This window comes from Ursus arctos, unplaced genomic scaffold (assembly GCF_023065955.2).
Source record: "Ursus arctos isolate Adak ecotype North America unplaced genomic scaffold, UrsArc2.0 scaffold_1, whole genome shotgun sequence".
In the NCBI taxonomy this organism is placed as follows: Eukaryota; Metazoa; Chordata; class Mammalia; order Carnivora; family Ursidae; genus Ursus; species Ursus arctos.
Window position 1 is genome coordinate 105,568,739 of NW_026622763.1, and position 17,629 is coordinate 105,586,367.

General features: G+C 44.9%; 1 protein-coding gene across 2 annotated transcripts; it reads left to right on the forward strand.

Moving 5' to 3' along the window:
- Window positions 1-327: 327 nt before the first annotated feature.
- Window positions 328-13,824, forward strand: COPS8 (COP9 signalosome subunit 8). 2 transcript variants are annotated; one of them, XM_026491615.4, is made up of 8 exons: window positions 328-701; window positions 1,721-1,791; window positions 2,909-2,957; window positions 4,132-4,264; window positions 8,902-9,009; window positions 11,037-11,099; window positions 12,055-12,102; window positions 12,808-13,824. In XM_026491615.4, exons 1-8 carry the CDS (start codon window positions 624-626, stop codon window positions 12,885-12,887), a joined length of 630 nt encoding a protein of 209 aa, XP_026347400.1. In that variant the 5' UTR covers window positions 328-623; the 3' UTR covers window positions 12,888-13,824. The 2 variants fall into 2 exon arrangements, with proteins under 2 accessions (XP_026347400.1, XP_057161819.1); XM_057305836.1 differs by having other exon boundaries at window positions 510-701; window positions 12,055-13,824.
- The last annotated feature ends 3,805 nt before the right edge of the window (window positions 13,825-17,629 follow it).

Sequence of the window (17,629 nt, forward strand, 5' to 3'; positions counted from 1 at the left end):
CAGGACACGAACAGAAGCCTCTTTGCTGGCGGTCTCGTGAAGGGCAACACGGCTATAAGTCAATGCAATTGCACACGAGACCGTCCGCGGGCGAAAAGCAGCCACGGAGGCCCGGTGGCGGGGGAGGCCAGGGTGATCCGGGGCCCGATCTCCAAGCCCGGCGAGCGGTCCGGCCACGCTGGCTCCAGGGCTGAAACCCACACCTGACCGGTTTCCGAGCACACGAGTCTGGAAGTGCAGGAGGGGCGCAAATCAGGCCCCCAAGCCGCCCAGGGACCCCACGCGCGGCTTGCTCCTCGAAGTGCGCATGCGTATCAAGCCGCAACGCGGAGACGCCGAGCTGTCCTGGAATCGCGCATACCCCTCCCTTCCCAGTTCTAGCCTCGCGCTCCGGAAGCCGCTTCCCGCGAGGCCGGGCGGGTCCTCCAGAGCACCGAGAGTGGCGGCCAGAGCGGCAGCGACCCTTCCCGAGCGCAGCAGCGTCCGACGACGCGCAGGAACGGACGGCGCACCTGCGCCGGGGCGCTCGGCGGCGGCCTTGTACGTCATTGCGGGCGCGACGGCCCGAGGGACTGTCTAGGGTCTGCTTCTGTGAGGGTGCCGCGGCGGGACCGGCCGGGAAGATGCCAGTGGCGGTGATGGCGGAAAGTGCCTTTAGTTTCAAAAAGTTGCTGGATCAGTGCGAGAACCAGGAGCTCGAGGTAGCCGTTCGCGTCGAGCTGGGAGAAACCGCAGGGTCTTCTGCCGCCCCCGGGCGGTGCCAGTCTCCAGGGTAACAGGGCCCGCGGGGCTCGCGGCGGGCGTGGGGAGCTCAGGACGCCGGGGTCCGCCCCGAAGGCTACGGGTCTGGGCCCCGTCTCCCCGAGCTCGCTGGGAGCTTTTTGTTTGTTTTCAGCTAGTGAGTCCGAAAACCCTGGGCATCTTTGCTCCTGACATCCTCCAGTATATTTCCTGTGTTAATTAGACTGGGTGTCTTTCCTCCCCATATGGTGGGAGGCGGGGGGATGGAGATTTTACTAAAGATATTTGTGCAGGCATACGCACAGACCAAAGAAGGAGTAGCCTTTTATCAATTCAGAAAGTCCTTAGTCTCATAATGTTAACACCTAAGCTTACCGTTCCCTCTTGTATAAGACTGATGAAAGTTATATCATGCAGCTGTTAACTTTAATTGAGAGGTTTTTTTTTTCTTTGAAAGGCACTGGAAAATCATGTATAATATTAGTATAAAAAGTTAACCAAAGGAGACGACAGCCAGAAGCAGCAGCTCACTAATAGACACTTAATAGATCTTTTCTGAATGAATCAAATTTGAATGGAGAAATATCTTTGTAACACTCGGCTGTGATTTTTTTCTGTTCATCACTCATTACTTAGCTATTCAACAAGATTGATACGATGGGCAGAATCATGGTGCTTTAGGAATCTGTTGGAAATGTTTGTTTCTTTTAATAGTAAGCCCATTTAAGAATTTGAGAACTGGGAAAGGAATCCCACCTAAATATTCTTCTGCATATAAAGACACAGAGCTTTGGAGGGAGAGAAAATCACAGCTGATGGCAGATCTAAACACTGGTTTTTAGTGTTTGGTACTTCTCTAAGCTCTTTCTACATCTGTAGTACCAAGTATTGTAAAATAGGCTTATTTTTTAGATTAGTGTTAATAAAATCCTTTTTTAAGCATAAATATAAATAAGGTTTTTCGGTTTTGGCCTTACAGGCTCCTGGAGGAATTGCTACTCCCCCAGTGTATGGTCAGCTGTTAGCTTTATATCTGCTCCATAATGACATGTAAGTACCTTCTACCTAAGCCAAGAGTAGCAGCTTCGTCAGGATTCTACAGAAATTACTCTTGCATTGAAGAGACATCATTAAAACATAAGGCACAAAGAGCTTTATCTTCTATTATAATACTTAGTATACCTATTTCCTATATTGAATTGTGACTTAAACTATGGTTAGGCTGAGTTGTTTTAAGAAACACTTGTTTTATATATTTTCTCTAAAAAGACATTCTAATTTGTTGTGAGAAACTACAGTGTCAATAAATTCTTTCAATTCATTGACCTTTTTTGTCTTTATAAATAAACTTTCATATGACCTCTGTTTACTGATATTCATATGTAATCAGTAGATCAAGAGAAACTGAAAGGGAAGATTGAGAAAGCTAAGAGAAATTTAATTAACAACGCATATGAGATTTTTTGAAAGGTGTTGTTTTTTAGTTATTCCTAATTCATGTTCATTGAAGAAAAGAAAGCATAAGCATACAGGAGTCCCTTATGCCACTAATCATCAATGATTACTGTTAAATGTTGTTGGCAAGTTCTGTTCAACCTTTTTGTTTCATATCTTCTAAAAACCTAACCTGCAGTTTCTATTAGACATTTATCATATGAGCTGTTGGTTTCATTTTTGTAATCCTGTCATCGTGTGTTTGTCGTAGTTCAAGTTTTCAAACTCTCAAAAACTGCCTTGAAGTTTTGGTGGCTCTGCACTCATTGGTCAGAGGAGGGCTCATGATGAGGAGAAAAGCATTGTGTATCACATACATTAACAGGGAATTCCAGAGCCTTGATTAGAAATTTGTTTATTTTTATATGTGAAGAAATTACCTACTTAAATGTTTTTAGTGTACCATTGCCTTAATTTCAGATATCTAGATCGTTAATTAAAAATTCACTGAAGATGCCAAAATATTACTATGGTGAAAGTATTTTATGTCTTTTTGTCTGGAAAGCTACTCTTACTTCCCCTGGACAAATTCATATAAAACTAAATTTCACTCTAAAATACATAGTATTTTAAAATATGCTTTTGTGTGTTTGCAGTGAGATCTAGAATTTTAAACATTTACTGAGCTGATTTTTTTTAATTGCTTATTCTTTCTTGGGGGGATGTAAATTAGGAATAATGCAAGATATCTTTGGAAACGGATACCACCTGCTATAAAATCTGTAAGTATTCTTCAACATATCCTACTACTTGGATGTAGTAACAGCATTCATTTAAATGGCAACCTTCTAAAGTTTTTTAAGTTTCTGTTTTCTTTCCCCTGTAGTTCACAGAAATAGTTACTAAACTGGTATTAGAGTTTAAGAACAGATCTACAAATTCCTGTAATCAAATTTAATTTCCTTTGGATGGAATAGAAGTCTGTGCTCAGCTTCTGCTGATAATGTTTATTAAGATGCTTCTTGTGTCACTTTGCCCAGCAAAAAACTGAGACCTTTTAATAAGGGTTTAGTTTGTGTTTTGTTTTGCTTTTTTAACTGATTTATGCAGTAATTGTATTTACTTTGAAATTGGTATTATTTCTAAGAATATCCTAAAAATGATTTTTACAGCATTAAGATTATTTTTGCTAATTAGGATTTTAGATTTCTTAGTTTGGATGGGAGATTAGATGAAATAATGTCTTAAAAGTTTCTTCCAAAGTGGAATGAAATACATTTTTTAATTTCATGGGATTCCCTGTTTCTAGCATAAATGCGAAGCGAATTTCTTAAACATTCCCTGAATATTACCAAGAATTCACTTAAATTCTTCAGTTCATTATTGGTATTCAGCAGCAATCCGTTTTAGTACTTTTATTGTCTTTCTTCTCCAGACATTCTATTAAGTAAGATTGGAATGTTCCTCCAGCTTCATTGACTTAAAATGAAGAGCTATAAATTACACTCATAGTCTCAGTGATGTTAGCAGGAATTCTCTCCTGGCAGAGGCTACAGTGTATGAATCTTTATCATTAGTCATTTTGCTATTACTTTTGCCCAAAAAATATGTATATACATTTTACATGCACATGTATATGAATATTGTACACAACATTTATCACATATGTGTATACTGAAATACAAGTGCTTAAGAAAATTAATTTCCAGGCTTAATTCTGAAATATTTTTGGACAACTGTTTTATGCTTAAATTTTCTGTTCTAATAAAAATTTATATAAACCAAATACAAATAAATTTTGCACTACTGTCCACAGCATTTAAAAACCTTTTTGATAGTGATTGGGCTGAAGAAGTAATTATATCTCTTAAAATAGATGTTGAATTATGTTTTAAGATAGAGTTGTTGGTAAGTCTGCGGAGTGACTATCCTCAAAGGCAGTAATATTTATTGCAGGCACATTCTGAACTTGGGGGAATTTGGTCAGTAGGACAGAGAATCTGGCAGAGAGATTTCCCTGGGATCTATACGACCATCAGCGCGCACCAGTGGTCTGAGGCGGTCCAGCCAATCATGGAAGCACTTAGAGGTAGTGTTTCTTCTTGGTTAATTAAATTAGACCTGTTCTCTAAGTGCTGCGATGTTGACGTAAGTCAGTGATGTGTTTTTAAAAAATAGACGTTTTCTGCTAGGAGAATAGGGCAGCTTTCAAAATTCTTTTGTAAGGATTTGCTACAAGAATGTCTTCATTTCATGTGTTAGGATTTGCTGTAACCACCCTTCTTCATTTCATCTTGCTTGTGGTTATATCGGTAGGTAAGGGCCTCACTGTCTCTTAGTTCTAGATTGAAATTGCTCTTGTTGGTAAGAGGATTTTTTGCTACTAAAATGAAATCTTGTTATACTCTAATAAACTAAAGGTATGGAGTGGTGAAGATTTTAAACCCCATGTACTTGAAAGTAGAGACTGTGCTTTGGAGTCTGTTGACTTCAGGCTTTAACAGGGGTTGCCTCCAGCTTCTGGATTTTATCTAGTCAATTCAGTACACTGATGCTCAGATGTTTTTTAATTGCTCTGAAGGATCACAAGCCTGTGTGACATGGCACTGATCCCACGATGAAACTGGACCCTGCCTCTCTCTCTCTGTTCTCCTGCCCCTGACATCTGCTGGTTTACTCTTTTATAAATTCATATAGTGAGCTCTTTTATGTTGTTCAATTCTTGTCTCTTATCGTTACCTTGTCGCTGTCATTAATAACCTGCCTTGACTGTCTACCTTCCTGCTCCGGAGGAGTCAGCAGGACTTTTTGAATAACTGTTCATTGTTCTGGCAAGGGATAGCATCTTTTTAGGAGAGCAGAAGGTGAAGGTCGCTTCTGAGATGTACCAGATTTCTCTTGGGACGGTAAAGCTTTGGCAGCACAGAACAGAACAATGTAAGGGACAAAACAGGAGGCACTGACTTTAAACATGAAGGGAGCGGGCGGGGGCTCACGGGCGGCCGGTGGGTGGGAAAGGAGGGGTGTGGTATAAGGTTGCTCGGGTACAGTAGGGGTAGTTCGGGATATTCCCACAGGAAACCGCCTTAACCTCTTCACGTAAGTCCAGAGGAGAAAGGACTGTGGTGGCGGATTTTTGTACTGTCTGGTTCAGTGTTAGGATTGTAGTGTGAGGGCACCGGCCGCGGGCGTTTCCCAGCGGCATACAGCAGGGACACTGGCAGGACTAGGGCTCCGATCTCCTGACTCACGCAGCGAATATTCCCTGTGTGCCTTCAGTGCGTATAGCGGTGTGTCCTCCCAGGACCGCCTCTGCCTCCAGCTCCATCAGATTCAGCACTTCTCTGAAGGCAGTCCAGTGGGCCCCTGGAAGGCTGTGGAGCACAACATGGAGGAGTTCGGGTTCTGGAGCCGTACTTCTGGAGTTCGCACATGGTTCTGCCACTTGAGTGATTCCTTTCTACCTCGTTTTTCTCCTTTGTAAAGTGGAATCATAAGTAGTGTTTTCCTTGGGTTGTTAGAAATGAATTAATATGTGTAAGCGCTTACATATGCCTAATTAGTTAATATGTATAAGCACTCATGTGTTCACCTGCAATATTTGTGCCTGTATCCTGAGAATTTTACAAATCCCCGGATTCACGGATGGTAATGTATTTCCTCCGTAGGATGAAGCCTGGTGAAGGAAGGCTTATAACAGATTTGAATTACTGCTAAATTTAATATTTTACGTTTTAATGTATTACAAATTGCCGGTTTTCTAGATTGTTTTAAGAACAATCACATTCTCAGATCTTTTCCTTTTCTATTCTGAATTAGTCACAGTCCTACCGGAAAATTGGAAATGGCTTAACTGAAGAGAGGCTAGTGAGAGAGCTGTCTCTAAAGGCGACCAGCAGGGGCTGACAGAGCACCCAGGGACTGGCTGTGGATGGTGGCCATTCTTACCCGAGGCCCAAAGGGAGGAAGTAAGGGACCCACACTACCGAGGTCACAGAACGGGCTCCCCCTGAGGCGCTGTGAATCAGCTAGAGCCAGGCAGGGGGGCTCAGAGGGAGTACAGTCATGTGACCCATGGGCCCACTCAGCAAGCAGGAGCGTGCAGGTGCCACGGGCAGCGGTGTCCAGACTGCCGGGAAGAGAAGGGCAGCGGTGGGTTAGAACGTGCGGGGCAGCCGGCTCATCTGCCGACTGTCTGCAGCACCGGCAGCTGGCACTTCCTGCTAGATAACCAGCACGTTTGGGTGTTTTTTACACAACAGAGGGAGCATTCTTTTAGGGTCTCCCCAGGACTCTGTCCCATGCTGAACTGTTACAGATATTAGGTGCTGGCTCAGTTGAATCTCCTTTCCAATGTGCCATCCTCGTGTTCGCCTTCATGAGGTGACCCATTTCACAGATCTTAAGGGTCACACGGTGACTAGACTGTCCTGAATGGTTAAAAGCAGCCCCCGTTTTGTGGCCTCTCACCAACCCTGTGGAACATTCGGAGCCTGTGTTTTCGCTTCCTCTGCCCACCCGCTTCTGTCTCCCCATGTGCTTGCTTCTTTTCCGTGTGCCAGGCCTGCCTCTCTCTGTCTCTCCTCTCCTTCTGTGTGTCTCTTCCATTCATTCCATTCTTGTTCTACTCCCCATCTCCTCTCAGTTCTAAAAATCTAACCAGAGTGCTTGAACTCAAGTTAGTATTTTTAAAATATGGTAGGCTTTGTTAGTGCACACTTGAATTTCCCTTTTCCATTGTTGCTCTTGGTTCTTTTTCATTGAGTGCCCGTGGCCTTCAATAAGGGAATGTTCCCTTATCGCTAGGAAGTTTTCAAGTCCAGCGTGAGGTCATGCGCTGAGCGGTCTGTAGGAAGAAGGAAGGAGTTGACTGAAGGCATTGGAGGAGGGGCAGTACTGGCTGAGTGGAAGCTGGCGAGGAGAGGACATCAGGCTGAGTGAGCAGTGAAGAAACGTGGTGGAACGTCAGCGATCTTTAAGAAATATGAGAGAACAAAGCCAAAAGCTACATTTTGGTGATATCGTCAACAAGCATGTCTTCACCACATACTTCGTTAGAGAGGCCGGGCTCTTTTGGGGGTGTATAAAGATTATAAAAGATAGGCCTCCTCCCGTAGAGAAGTTTAGGGATCATTGAGGTGATGGGAGTGGGGAGGGGTGGGGCAGTGCATTGTAGGTGGTGAAAGCATGCTTGTTAGACGGGTAGTGTAAACAACGCTGTGAATTTAGGGAAGGGCAGAGATGGCAGTGAATTTCAGCGCTGCAGGAGGAGCTTGTAAACTGACCTAAGAGTCGTAGAGAGCAGACAGCACACAACAGCTTAAACCCAGAGCCCGGAGATGAGAAGGTGTGAGGCTTGTCTGAGAGCCAGGGGCCTAACTGGGGGCAAAGGGTGCCCACGGAGCTTGGTGCGGTTGTTAGGCAGTGGCCCAGGAATGGAGAGAGGATTTTCAGTATGTTCTAGGGCTATATCGTATGTATACACTGGCCTATTGAATGTGGAAAGTAAAATCTAGAATATTTTTAAGCATGTTGACAACCAGATGGAGGAGCCCTTATGTTCCTGAAAGAGCAGTGGGCAGGAAGATAGGCTAGCTGGACCTTGGTTCCTACCATTGACTTATTTTCTCTGCGTCATCTCTGAAATATTCAGTGTGGGAATGTAAGCCTGGGGAAATCCCACATGTCATCTCTAGGGAGGTTTTTGCTGGAATTGTTTGCAGCCCCCTTCCCCCCCCCCCCCCCCCCCCCCCCGCCGCCAAATTAGGCTCAGTCATTCAGGATTTGACCTTAGGATTTGAACCCAAATTAAGTCAGGAGTTTAGAGCAGACTTGAAAGTTAGTGTGAACAAAAATTCAGCTGAGTAAACTTGGAGATCTAATTGGCTTTATTAAGCAGTCCATGAATTGGGCAGCATCCCAACCAGCAAAGAGAGGGGAGCTCTGAGGAGCTGTACGTAATGGTGCGTTTTCATAGGAAGGAATGTGGGGCAGGGAAGTTATTAGAAAAGAAGAGGAAGGAATGTTTCAGGCCAGGTCACCTTCCCTTAAGGGTAGAACGGGGAGTCTTCTCCTTTTGGGGGACGGAGGCCATGTGACAGATTACCTCTTCCGCATATCAGGAAGGTCCGGACTGACCTCTTAAGACCGTATTTCTACGGGAGGCTGAAACTGTTAGGTATTAAGTCCCAGTTTGCTGACTCGGCATTTGGGGCTTGGGGTTTTCTTGTTCACGGTGGAGTGCCCTAGTTGCAGGGCTTGTTCTGCAGTTCTAGGTGTGACCCTAGGTCAGAGACCCTCCTCAGAAAGGACAACTAATTACCAAAGTAGATCCTTTCTGCTCCATTCAGTCCAGTGTTTATAAGTGGGAGTAAAAAAGAAATCTAAAAAATTATATACCAAGTACGTAAATATATTTAAATGAAGTTGTCTTAGCGTTTGGGTCTTAATGTATATTAACTTTTTTCCTTCTTTGTAAATTTTGTTGTCCTCCAAGAGAGATTTGCGGTCTGAGAGGAGGTACAAGGAATTGATTTGTTTATTCGGCAATATCTGAGCACCTCTTTCATGCCAGGCACGTGTGTCTATATCTGTAAGCATAGAAGTTTTTGGGTCGATCTAGTCTTGCTTATAAAATTTGGGCAGGGACAACCATTTAACGCAATTGTGTGTCAGAACGCCAGCTCTCTTGCTTCACTGTCTGCCGCCCCTCCACTCCCATCACAGATGCAACGCGGAGAAGAGCCTTCGCCCTGGTCTCTCAAGCCTACACCTCCATCATCGCCGACGATTTCGCGGCCTTTGTCGGGCTCCCTGTGGAAGAGGCTGTGAAAGGTAATTTGGGCTCGCTGTTTCATTTCAGTAAAAATGGATACATTGTTGGAACAGGTCGGTTTTGGAGTTCAGGTGGTGTTTGTTCCCTGGAAAGCGGATAGGAAACTGCATGGCAGCGCACCCCCACCAGGGGCTGGGCTGGAAGCGGGCTGTCGTCAGGCCCGGCAGTGGTTCTGCAGCGGCGCGGCATGAGTGTCCGCTCGGTGCTGCAAGGGAGATGGCATCCAGACTCAGCAGGGCCTCACAAGCGCTTTCGCCACCAAGTGAGTTCAAGAAAAACTTTTTGGATTTCTGGGTGTGGATAAGAGATTTCAGATTCTTATTTACTTTTAAAGCACTTTTTGCCAAAGGTGGTTAATGATATCTTAGAACACAAGGTTTGCAAAAGGAGTACTTTGCCATTTTTGTGAAGTTAACATTTGGCTATGTCTGTGAGGTGTACCCTTTTCTCATGTGATCGTTCTAGCTCTTTCCTTATTGGAACCTCTTTGATGTTCCTGTAGTCACTTTTTATCATGATTCCCAGGGCCTGATCCCTGAGTGATTTCTATTTTTATTTCTAAGAACTTTGATGAAGACTTAAGTTAATGGTGGGCCTGTGAAATAGTGGGGTGCCCTCCTAAGCTGATGCCCAGGGAGGGGACTCAGAGCCGCTGTTGACTGGGAGTGGGTGGGGCAGGCAGGGAAGGACGTGGTGGGAACAGAGTTACTGAGAGTCAGGGACAACGAGGCGGCGGAGGAACGCACTTGAGACAGCCCCACGCAGCTCCGATAACATCCGGTCTTACAAGTGGTGGGAAATGCGAGAGGCAGGAAAGTAAAGGATGTACCAATTAGTTGCTTTTGTAAGTATGCCAGGCGAGTAGCATTATATTCATAATTTGGAGCTTAAACTTTGTAATTTCTTTAAATTACTTCTTTTCCTCTGAAAATCAACATGTTAATAAATGTATTTTTAAGAAAATCTTAATTGACCTCATGACTCATATGTAGAAATCCTCATTTCATCCGCCCTTGATAAAGGCAGTCTCCTCCCAGTGTCCCTTCTTGAGCCCATTTTTTTCCTCAATATTTCTCACCAGACCTCTTACCTACTGGTCTCCAAATATGCTTTTGCATTTTCATTTCGCAGGTGATGCCCAAACTAGCTCCTCGCTGCGGTAAATTGCTATAGAACATTGTCCGTGCCTTGTAGCATTGTTTTACCATGATTGACATTTTTGATTCTCTGACTAAAATAGGAACTCTGTAAAGACCACATCTTGTTCCCCAGTTTGCAAATTTTACCACAGTTTTAGATGTCTAGCAAGCAGGTTAATGAACGTTCCTGGAGTAAGTCATACTGTTGCTTACTCACAGACATTTATTTTGATTCGTCTTAAAATTGATCCGTAGTTTATTACATAATAACATCCCTCCGAGCCGTAGTCTTTACTGACTGCCTGGGTGGGACTTCTGTACTCCCCCCCCCCCCCCCAATGCTAACTGCATGATCCAGGACACATCTCTGGAACTCTCCAAACTCTGTTTTCCACATCAGTCAGGTGATGGTCCTGTGTCTTTTATAGAGTAGAGTAGTGTGACGATGACCTGAGATGGTCCCCGTGGAGCAGTGCCTGCTGCCAGGACTCTGCGTGTGTGAGCCGTGGTTCTTGTCCTTGGCACCTGATAGAGCAACCGCAGGCCAAGGTGGCATATACGTCCTCCTGAGAGACATAAGCGCTTAGTTCTGCTGATAGCTGAATACTGTCATGCACGCTTCACAGAAGACTCATCTGCTAGGGACTCTGTCTGCCTGATGGAGTAAAATGGGCTTTGATACACGTTTCAGAAATGTTTCAAATGTAAGTTCACCTGAGAATGCTATCTATAATCTACCTTTCTAGAAAAATACACATTGTAGGGTAACCTGCACTTGTCAGACCTTCCATACCAGTAGTATCATTGACAGATTGTGGACCTTGTAAATGAAAATTGTAGGAGTTTTTTGTTCATTTCTTCATTTGTGTGTTAAATACACGTTTTAGGTATATTAGAACAAGGATGGCAAGCGGACTCCACCACGAGAATGGTTATGCCCAAAAAGCCAGGTAGGTGGAGCTCTTCATCCATGTATGCGACACTGACCTCTTCTAAGACCACTTCAGGCTCCTAGACATTGCGTTTGAGTCATTGGATAATAAGGTTCGGCTGTACTAGCAAAGTGAAAGTAAGTCAGATTAAATACAGACGTGGAATGATAGACACGGTAGAAAGGATTGTAAAGATCACCTGGTTTTACCTTAATTTTTTTAAATGTATTCCTTGTGTAAAAAACTATTTTATGTGGGTTTTTCATAATCCTTATTACAACTAAATTTTTACTAAGCATTAGTCTCCCATCCTTATATTTATGGGTCTGATTCTGAGCGTGTTTATCCACAATATCTAAACCATTCCCTTTTTAAAAAAATCTTACTCAGCTATTCCCCCTTTTTCCTTGTACTATAGACATGTACACTCTTCTCTGAAACAAGATTTTCAATGGCTTTAGCTTGCACAGAATTAAGTTCTTTGGCTTAAATTATTTGCCCTCGTTGTGTCCATCTGAATCCCCAGTCCCTCAGTCCTTCTGAAGTGAGCCATGCTCATTCCTGCTTGGAGGTTTCTCCTCCTGCTTGGCAGGAATGTCCTTTTCTGCCAGGTCTTTTGAGCTGAGCTTAATGCCCACATCTGGAAGCCCTCCTCCTTCAACCCAAAGTTCCTTCTTCCACCTGCCCTGAGTTCCTATTGTTTAGACATTGTTGACCCCACAGTAAAGAATTACTCAGATTTCAATGGGCTCTGCCCTGTGAAGGTACAGGAAGTGGTTAGACATGGTCCCAGCGAGTCTAGCTGCTGAGAGAAAACTGCTGTAATGAGAAGACTCATGTAATCATATAGAGTATAATTGTTAACTCTGAGAAGTAGTAAATGGTCGTAAATGCCATTGCATTAAAAATGATGTGTTCTGTGTGAAAGTTCATTATGATGACTCCTATAAATTGTGCTGTTAATTTTACTTAGTTGCAGGGGCCCTGGATGTGTCCTTTAACCGGTTTATTCCCTTATCAGGTATGTTTTCATATGCTCGTTTAAAACATGTTTCATTGTTCTTTATTTCTTTTTTGTCATGTGTCTCTGTTTTTCTTAGCTCTAACCTTATAAACGAAGAGGCTAAATTCTATGCTTGCTATTTATAATAACATATTTGGTTATAAGAGAGAACGTGTGGGTTCCCCTCTGGAGCTTACCTTGACGCCATGGCACTTTCTGGCCCAGTCACAGCCTCATTGGTCGTGTAGGGAAGCCATGATAGAGCTTCTCTCCAGCACTCACTCAGAAGGCATCCCTAGGCTGACATGTGCTAACTGAAAAGCTAGAACTAAATTCCTGGTTGATGGGGTTCTTTGTGGGGCTTTTTTATTCACTGACAATTTAACAGAGCAGTGCCTGGCCCACAGTAAATACTGGGTAATTCTTTGCTGAATTCGTGTCAGTGGGTAGGTGTCCTCCCAGCAAGAGCTGTGCTTCCTTAAGAGAGATGTTGCGTGTTTACGTGGAAACTTCAACGAAGCCAGACATGCCTTTACTCACTGCCAGTTTAGGAAAACTACTCACCAAAGTTGAGACTGCTTTGCTTGGTTTTCAGAAATGTCCACAATCAATAAGAAAGTTTCCTTATTGTTAAATTACAGGCGTTGAAGGGTGTGGGTGGCAGGGTCCTCGCGCTGTTACTCAGGGGTCTAACTTTAGTCTGTTTCTCTGTTTGACACGCAGAGCCTGCCCCAGTGCCCCCGATCCCCAATGAGCAGCAGTTAGCCAGACTGACTGACTATGTGGCTTTCCTCGAAAACTGATGTATCATTCTGAGTTCAAGATCCACCTTCAGAGTCCTGTATACCGACAGATAGAGAAATGTAAAATTTTTATTTTCAATGTACTGGATGGATGAAGCCCCTGAGCGTTCCTTCCTGAGTATGTGATGAAAGACATATCTAAAGTCTATTATATATATTTTGTCCTTAAACATTATGCTGAATAGTTGTTGAAACAATTCTCGTTCTGTAATATTTGACAATTTGGCTGGAGCCCATCAGTATTATGCAGTTTGTATTTCCTAGTGGCTTATCAAGTCCAGCTCTCCTGCGTCATGTGGGTCAGCGGTTGTCGGCCGTGCGTCCCTGCCCAGCGCACAGCACACTCCCGTCCGCACCGACGGTTGTAGTTACAGCGATTCAGCTGGGGTTGGAGGAGGCCTGTCCCCAGAGGCGGTATCCGAGCTGCCGGGGATGCCGACGCACCCCCTTCGGAGAATACGCTCTCCTTTCTCCTCACTCCTGAACAGCACTCCCACAGGACGCTGAAATGTAGCTGAGGAACCGAAGACCGTTTCCTCAGTAAAGCAGTTTGTGAACTGGAAGTTTTGTCCTGATCGTGTGAGTGCATCCATTGCCGGCAGTGGAGGGCTTGCCATGAAAATGCAGCTACTTAAGACCTTCAGGAGGGGCGTTAGATGTCACATTCCTTCCAGAAGAAGGGACGCGTGGGGGGGAATGCGTTCTGTCGGCAAGGAGGCTGTTGAGATAAGCGATCCACTTTGTACAACTATCGTGCGACCCACCGGTTGCTTATATTTATCCTTTGTTCAGGTTCTGCCTTTTGGAGAAATACTGAGCAAGTCTTTCAGTTCTTGTGTGACGCCCTCTGAGTATTTGGCGGTGTTTATTGTATCTTCAGGTTAAAAGCGCCCCTGCTTCATTTATTCTGCATTTGTTCAATAAATATTTAATTGCATCACCTGTTTCATCTGAGATAGTTTCTAGACATTTCACTCACCTGGTCTTTCTGCGGATACATTCTAGTTTGTCATTGTCTCAAGATACGAATTTCCTAATCAAACAGGATTGAGCTATATAGTGGTGATGACATGATTCATGTTTTCGCTCATTTTAAATACATTTTTCAGTTAGTGTTAACATTTGTGGAAATACCTTTTAAATTAACATGTTACTGAACTCCGATGTGGAAGTCACGTTGTTAAAACTCCCTTGTTTTACAGTTGAGGAAATGGAAGTTCCAGAAGCCGGAGGATCCGTAGCGAGAAAGTGACGATGCCGGTTATTGAGCTTCCAGGTGTTAAGTACAGATTGTATCCATGGGCCTTATTTTTAATAGGTTGGAATTAATCCAAATGTTCATTCGTAGGGAACGAGGTGACCCAACGGTAGTGTGCAGTGGGGTGCAGCTCCTGGAGGCATGAGTGTGAGAGAAGACCTCTGGGCGAAAACACGGTGATCTCCACAGTGAAACCAGAGAAAGTAGAAGGAGTTTAGACTGTTGCTTCAAGGGTGAAAATGGGTATGTGGATACACGTGCAACCGTACGTGCTTGCTGGTGTCAGAAAAACAGTCAAAGGGTCAACCAGAAACTAGTAAAAATGGTTCTCTACAGGGAAAGGGAGGAGGTCAGTGAACTTCACTCGATCACAGTATTTTGATTCTGCATTGTCACTGCGATATATACTGAGGACGAAAAGACCTCAGCCTCCTAAAAATGGTTTCATGGCTAATTTCAAAAAACTGCCTTGAGATCATCACTATTATTAAAAGTATGTTTAGGATAAAACAGTTTAGAAATGAGATAATCTTGTTAGAACCTAATAATCTTAAATATCACATAGAAACCTTAAATGATTTTTCTTTCTGAATAACTACTAGTTCCTGGCTCTGTCCAACTAAAAAGGCCTAGAGTAATTACAACCCAGCACCAGTGAGAACCAATCATGCCCAGATTGTGGTCTCTAAACTCCAGTTTCAACTAAGCAGAATCAGAACTTATTTTCAAAGTAGGTACAAGTCTGGGGAAATAATGGTACAGGGTGATCCCCAGTACAAGGTGCCCCAGGTTCAGGAATGTTTCAGGGTCTGATAGGGTTCTTTCAGAAGTTCATAGAAGACGACTTGAAGGAGCTTCCGTCAGCTGAACATGAGACAAATTGAGCACGAGGTCTGTATGTTTATTTATTTTTTTTAAAGATTTTATTTATTTATTTGACAGAGACAGCCAGTGAGAGAGAGAACACAAGCAGGGGGAGTGGGAGAGGAAGAGGCAGGCTCCCAGCGGAGGAGCCCGATGTGGGGCTCGATCCCAGAACACCAGGATCACGCCCTGAGCCGAAGGCAGACGCTTAACCGCTGTGCCACCCAGGCGCCCCTGTATGTTTATATTTTTAATCCCAAGTTCATAATTATAATACTAAGATAACCTTGTCATTGTACAAGAAATGCGGGATGGCCTTGATTTCATCTTCCCCATGTGTATTTATCAGTCCTCAGAATAAAGGAATTGATGCCCTCCCGAGTGATGTCCAAAGTAACAAAATTGAACCTGCAAAGTAATCCAACAACTGATGGTAGAGAATTCTTTCTAGAAGGATTCCACCTAATGCAGATAGAAGTAGAAAATCCATATTTTGTAGTACTTTTCTAGGATCTAGGAAAGAAGCATCAATGGCTGCTGAGACCACAGGCCGAGAAAACCAGAGTGAGCCTGTAAGCGGCCCAGTACACGCATCAGCCCCTCCCCGTGCCCTGGCTCCTGCCGAGACTGCCGGCTGCATGCCGGTGTAGCCTGACGGCAGCCTGCTTTAGATCATTGAACGTATCTGCCGTGTTTGCTCTGGGGCTTACCCTGACAGTGCCCAAGGGTTGCCCGCACAAACCTGGGTAAGGGGGAGCTAGCCCCTGGAGTAGGCCTTCAACAGATGGAGGCACGATCCAGGGAGTAACACTGCCTTCCATGTCTTGGGAAGACGGTTTCCTGAAAAAAGACCCCAGCGAGACTGAGCTATGGTTGCCCATTGGGACCAGTCCGCAGTGGCATGGATTGCTAGTTCCTCCTTCCTTGTTTCTCTCTTTCCACTTCCCCTCTGTGTTTCCTGGGATCGAGAGAAGTGGCCCATGTACACGTAAGTTGAAAGCCCCTGAATCCATCTGTTCTTAACCTCACTCACAGTGGGACAAGTGGGCTCGCCAGGATGGGATGGTAAGCATAGAGTCTCCACTGAACTCCACTCCCAGAAAATGTGACTCTAATCAAGGTTGTAGACTTAACTGCCCGACTCCACGAAATGTGGGTATTTGGTGAACAAGTTAAACGCCCCACTAAGAAGCAGTCAGCCAGACCTAGAATGGGGGGGATTTAACAGGACAAAAAGTACATTTCCTTCAAAAATAAATGACCTGAGAAGAGTGAGAGGGTGGTAGAGTTGGCAGTGAGCACAGGAAGTTCTGTGCTCCTGGGCGGAAGTCCTCCGAGGCTGACTCCAGTTGTGCCAAGAACTACACACAGGTGGCTGCATGGGAAGAAATCTGCTCGCAGGCGTCAAGGAGCTCCTGGAGATGAGGCCCGAAGGGGCCGCATTTGAGCAAGCAGAGAACACAGAGGGCCTTGGGCAGCAGCCTTCGGCGGGGGGTGGTTGCTGGTGGGGGCTGGGTCCCTCGCTGGGGGCCTACCACCTGGGGGACTTGGGCATTTGAAAGGGCTAAACCACACAGCTTCTCGCCTTTCGAGGCAACTGGCGAACTTTTAGGCTGCTTTGGGTAGGAAGAAATGAGGCCAAGTCCAAAAAAACCCTTTGGGAAACAGCTTAGTTTTCCTGCAGTCTTGCTGTGCTGGGCTCCAGTTAACACGCAGGGCGGAGGGACGTGGGGATGCTTATCAGCAGAAACCGGAGTAGAACACTTAGTTAAACTGCTGGAGGACAGGTCAGCAGAACATGTTCTAATGGAAACAAAGCGAACGGTGGAACTTACTGGAAACCGTGTTGGAGACATTGCGTCACAGCAAAGAGGTCTACGATGTATGTAGTGGGAATCCAAGGAATAGAAATTAAAGCAGAAAAACAATACTTGCAGGTACCGGCCGTGAACTTTGCAAGACTGATGGAAGCAGTCCAGCCCCAGGTTCAGAAATCTCAGAAAACCCCACACAGGGTGAATACCAAACGAAAACTCCTCACACCCTGACACCTAGGAAACTACAGAAAATGAACATATTAAAAGCATGGAGGGGGGTGACTGGGGAGGGAGGAGTAGGTGGGAATTTCTCTCCAGAGAAGCAACAGTAAAGCCAGGGAATAATAAAACAGCATTTTTTTTAAGTGTTGAAAGAATAAAAATCCTGACTGCCGTTTATAAGACACGCTCTTACTTTTGGCCTTCCTGTGTTGCTAAGTTAAAAAGTTGGAAAAGGTACTTCGGTGCAAACACCATCCGAGCAAACACCCACCCGAAAGCACGTGCCACTTTGGTGACCCCACACAGTGGACTCGAAGGCCAGAAGCACTCTCAGAGAGTGAGAAGCACGTTTTGTGGACAAGGTTTCCTACCGCTGCCCTGAGTTACCACAAACTTAACGGCTTCCAACACGGACAGTTGGTAGTTGAGGAGTCTGAGCTGGGTCTGGCTGGGCCAGCGTCGGTGTCGGCAGGACTCCCACGGGGACTGCGTGTCTCCCTGCCCCGTCCAGCTTCCAGAGGCCGTCTGCACACCTTGGCTCCTGGCCTTGCCTCTGTTTTCAAAACCATCAGCGCTGGGCC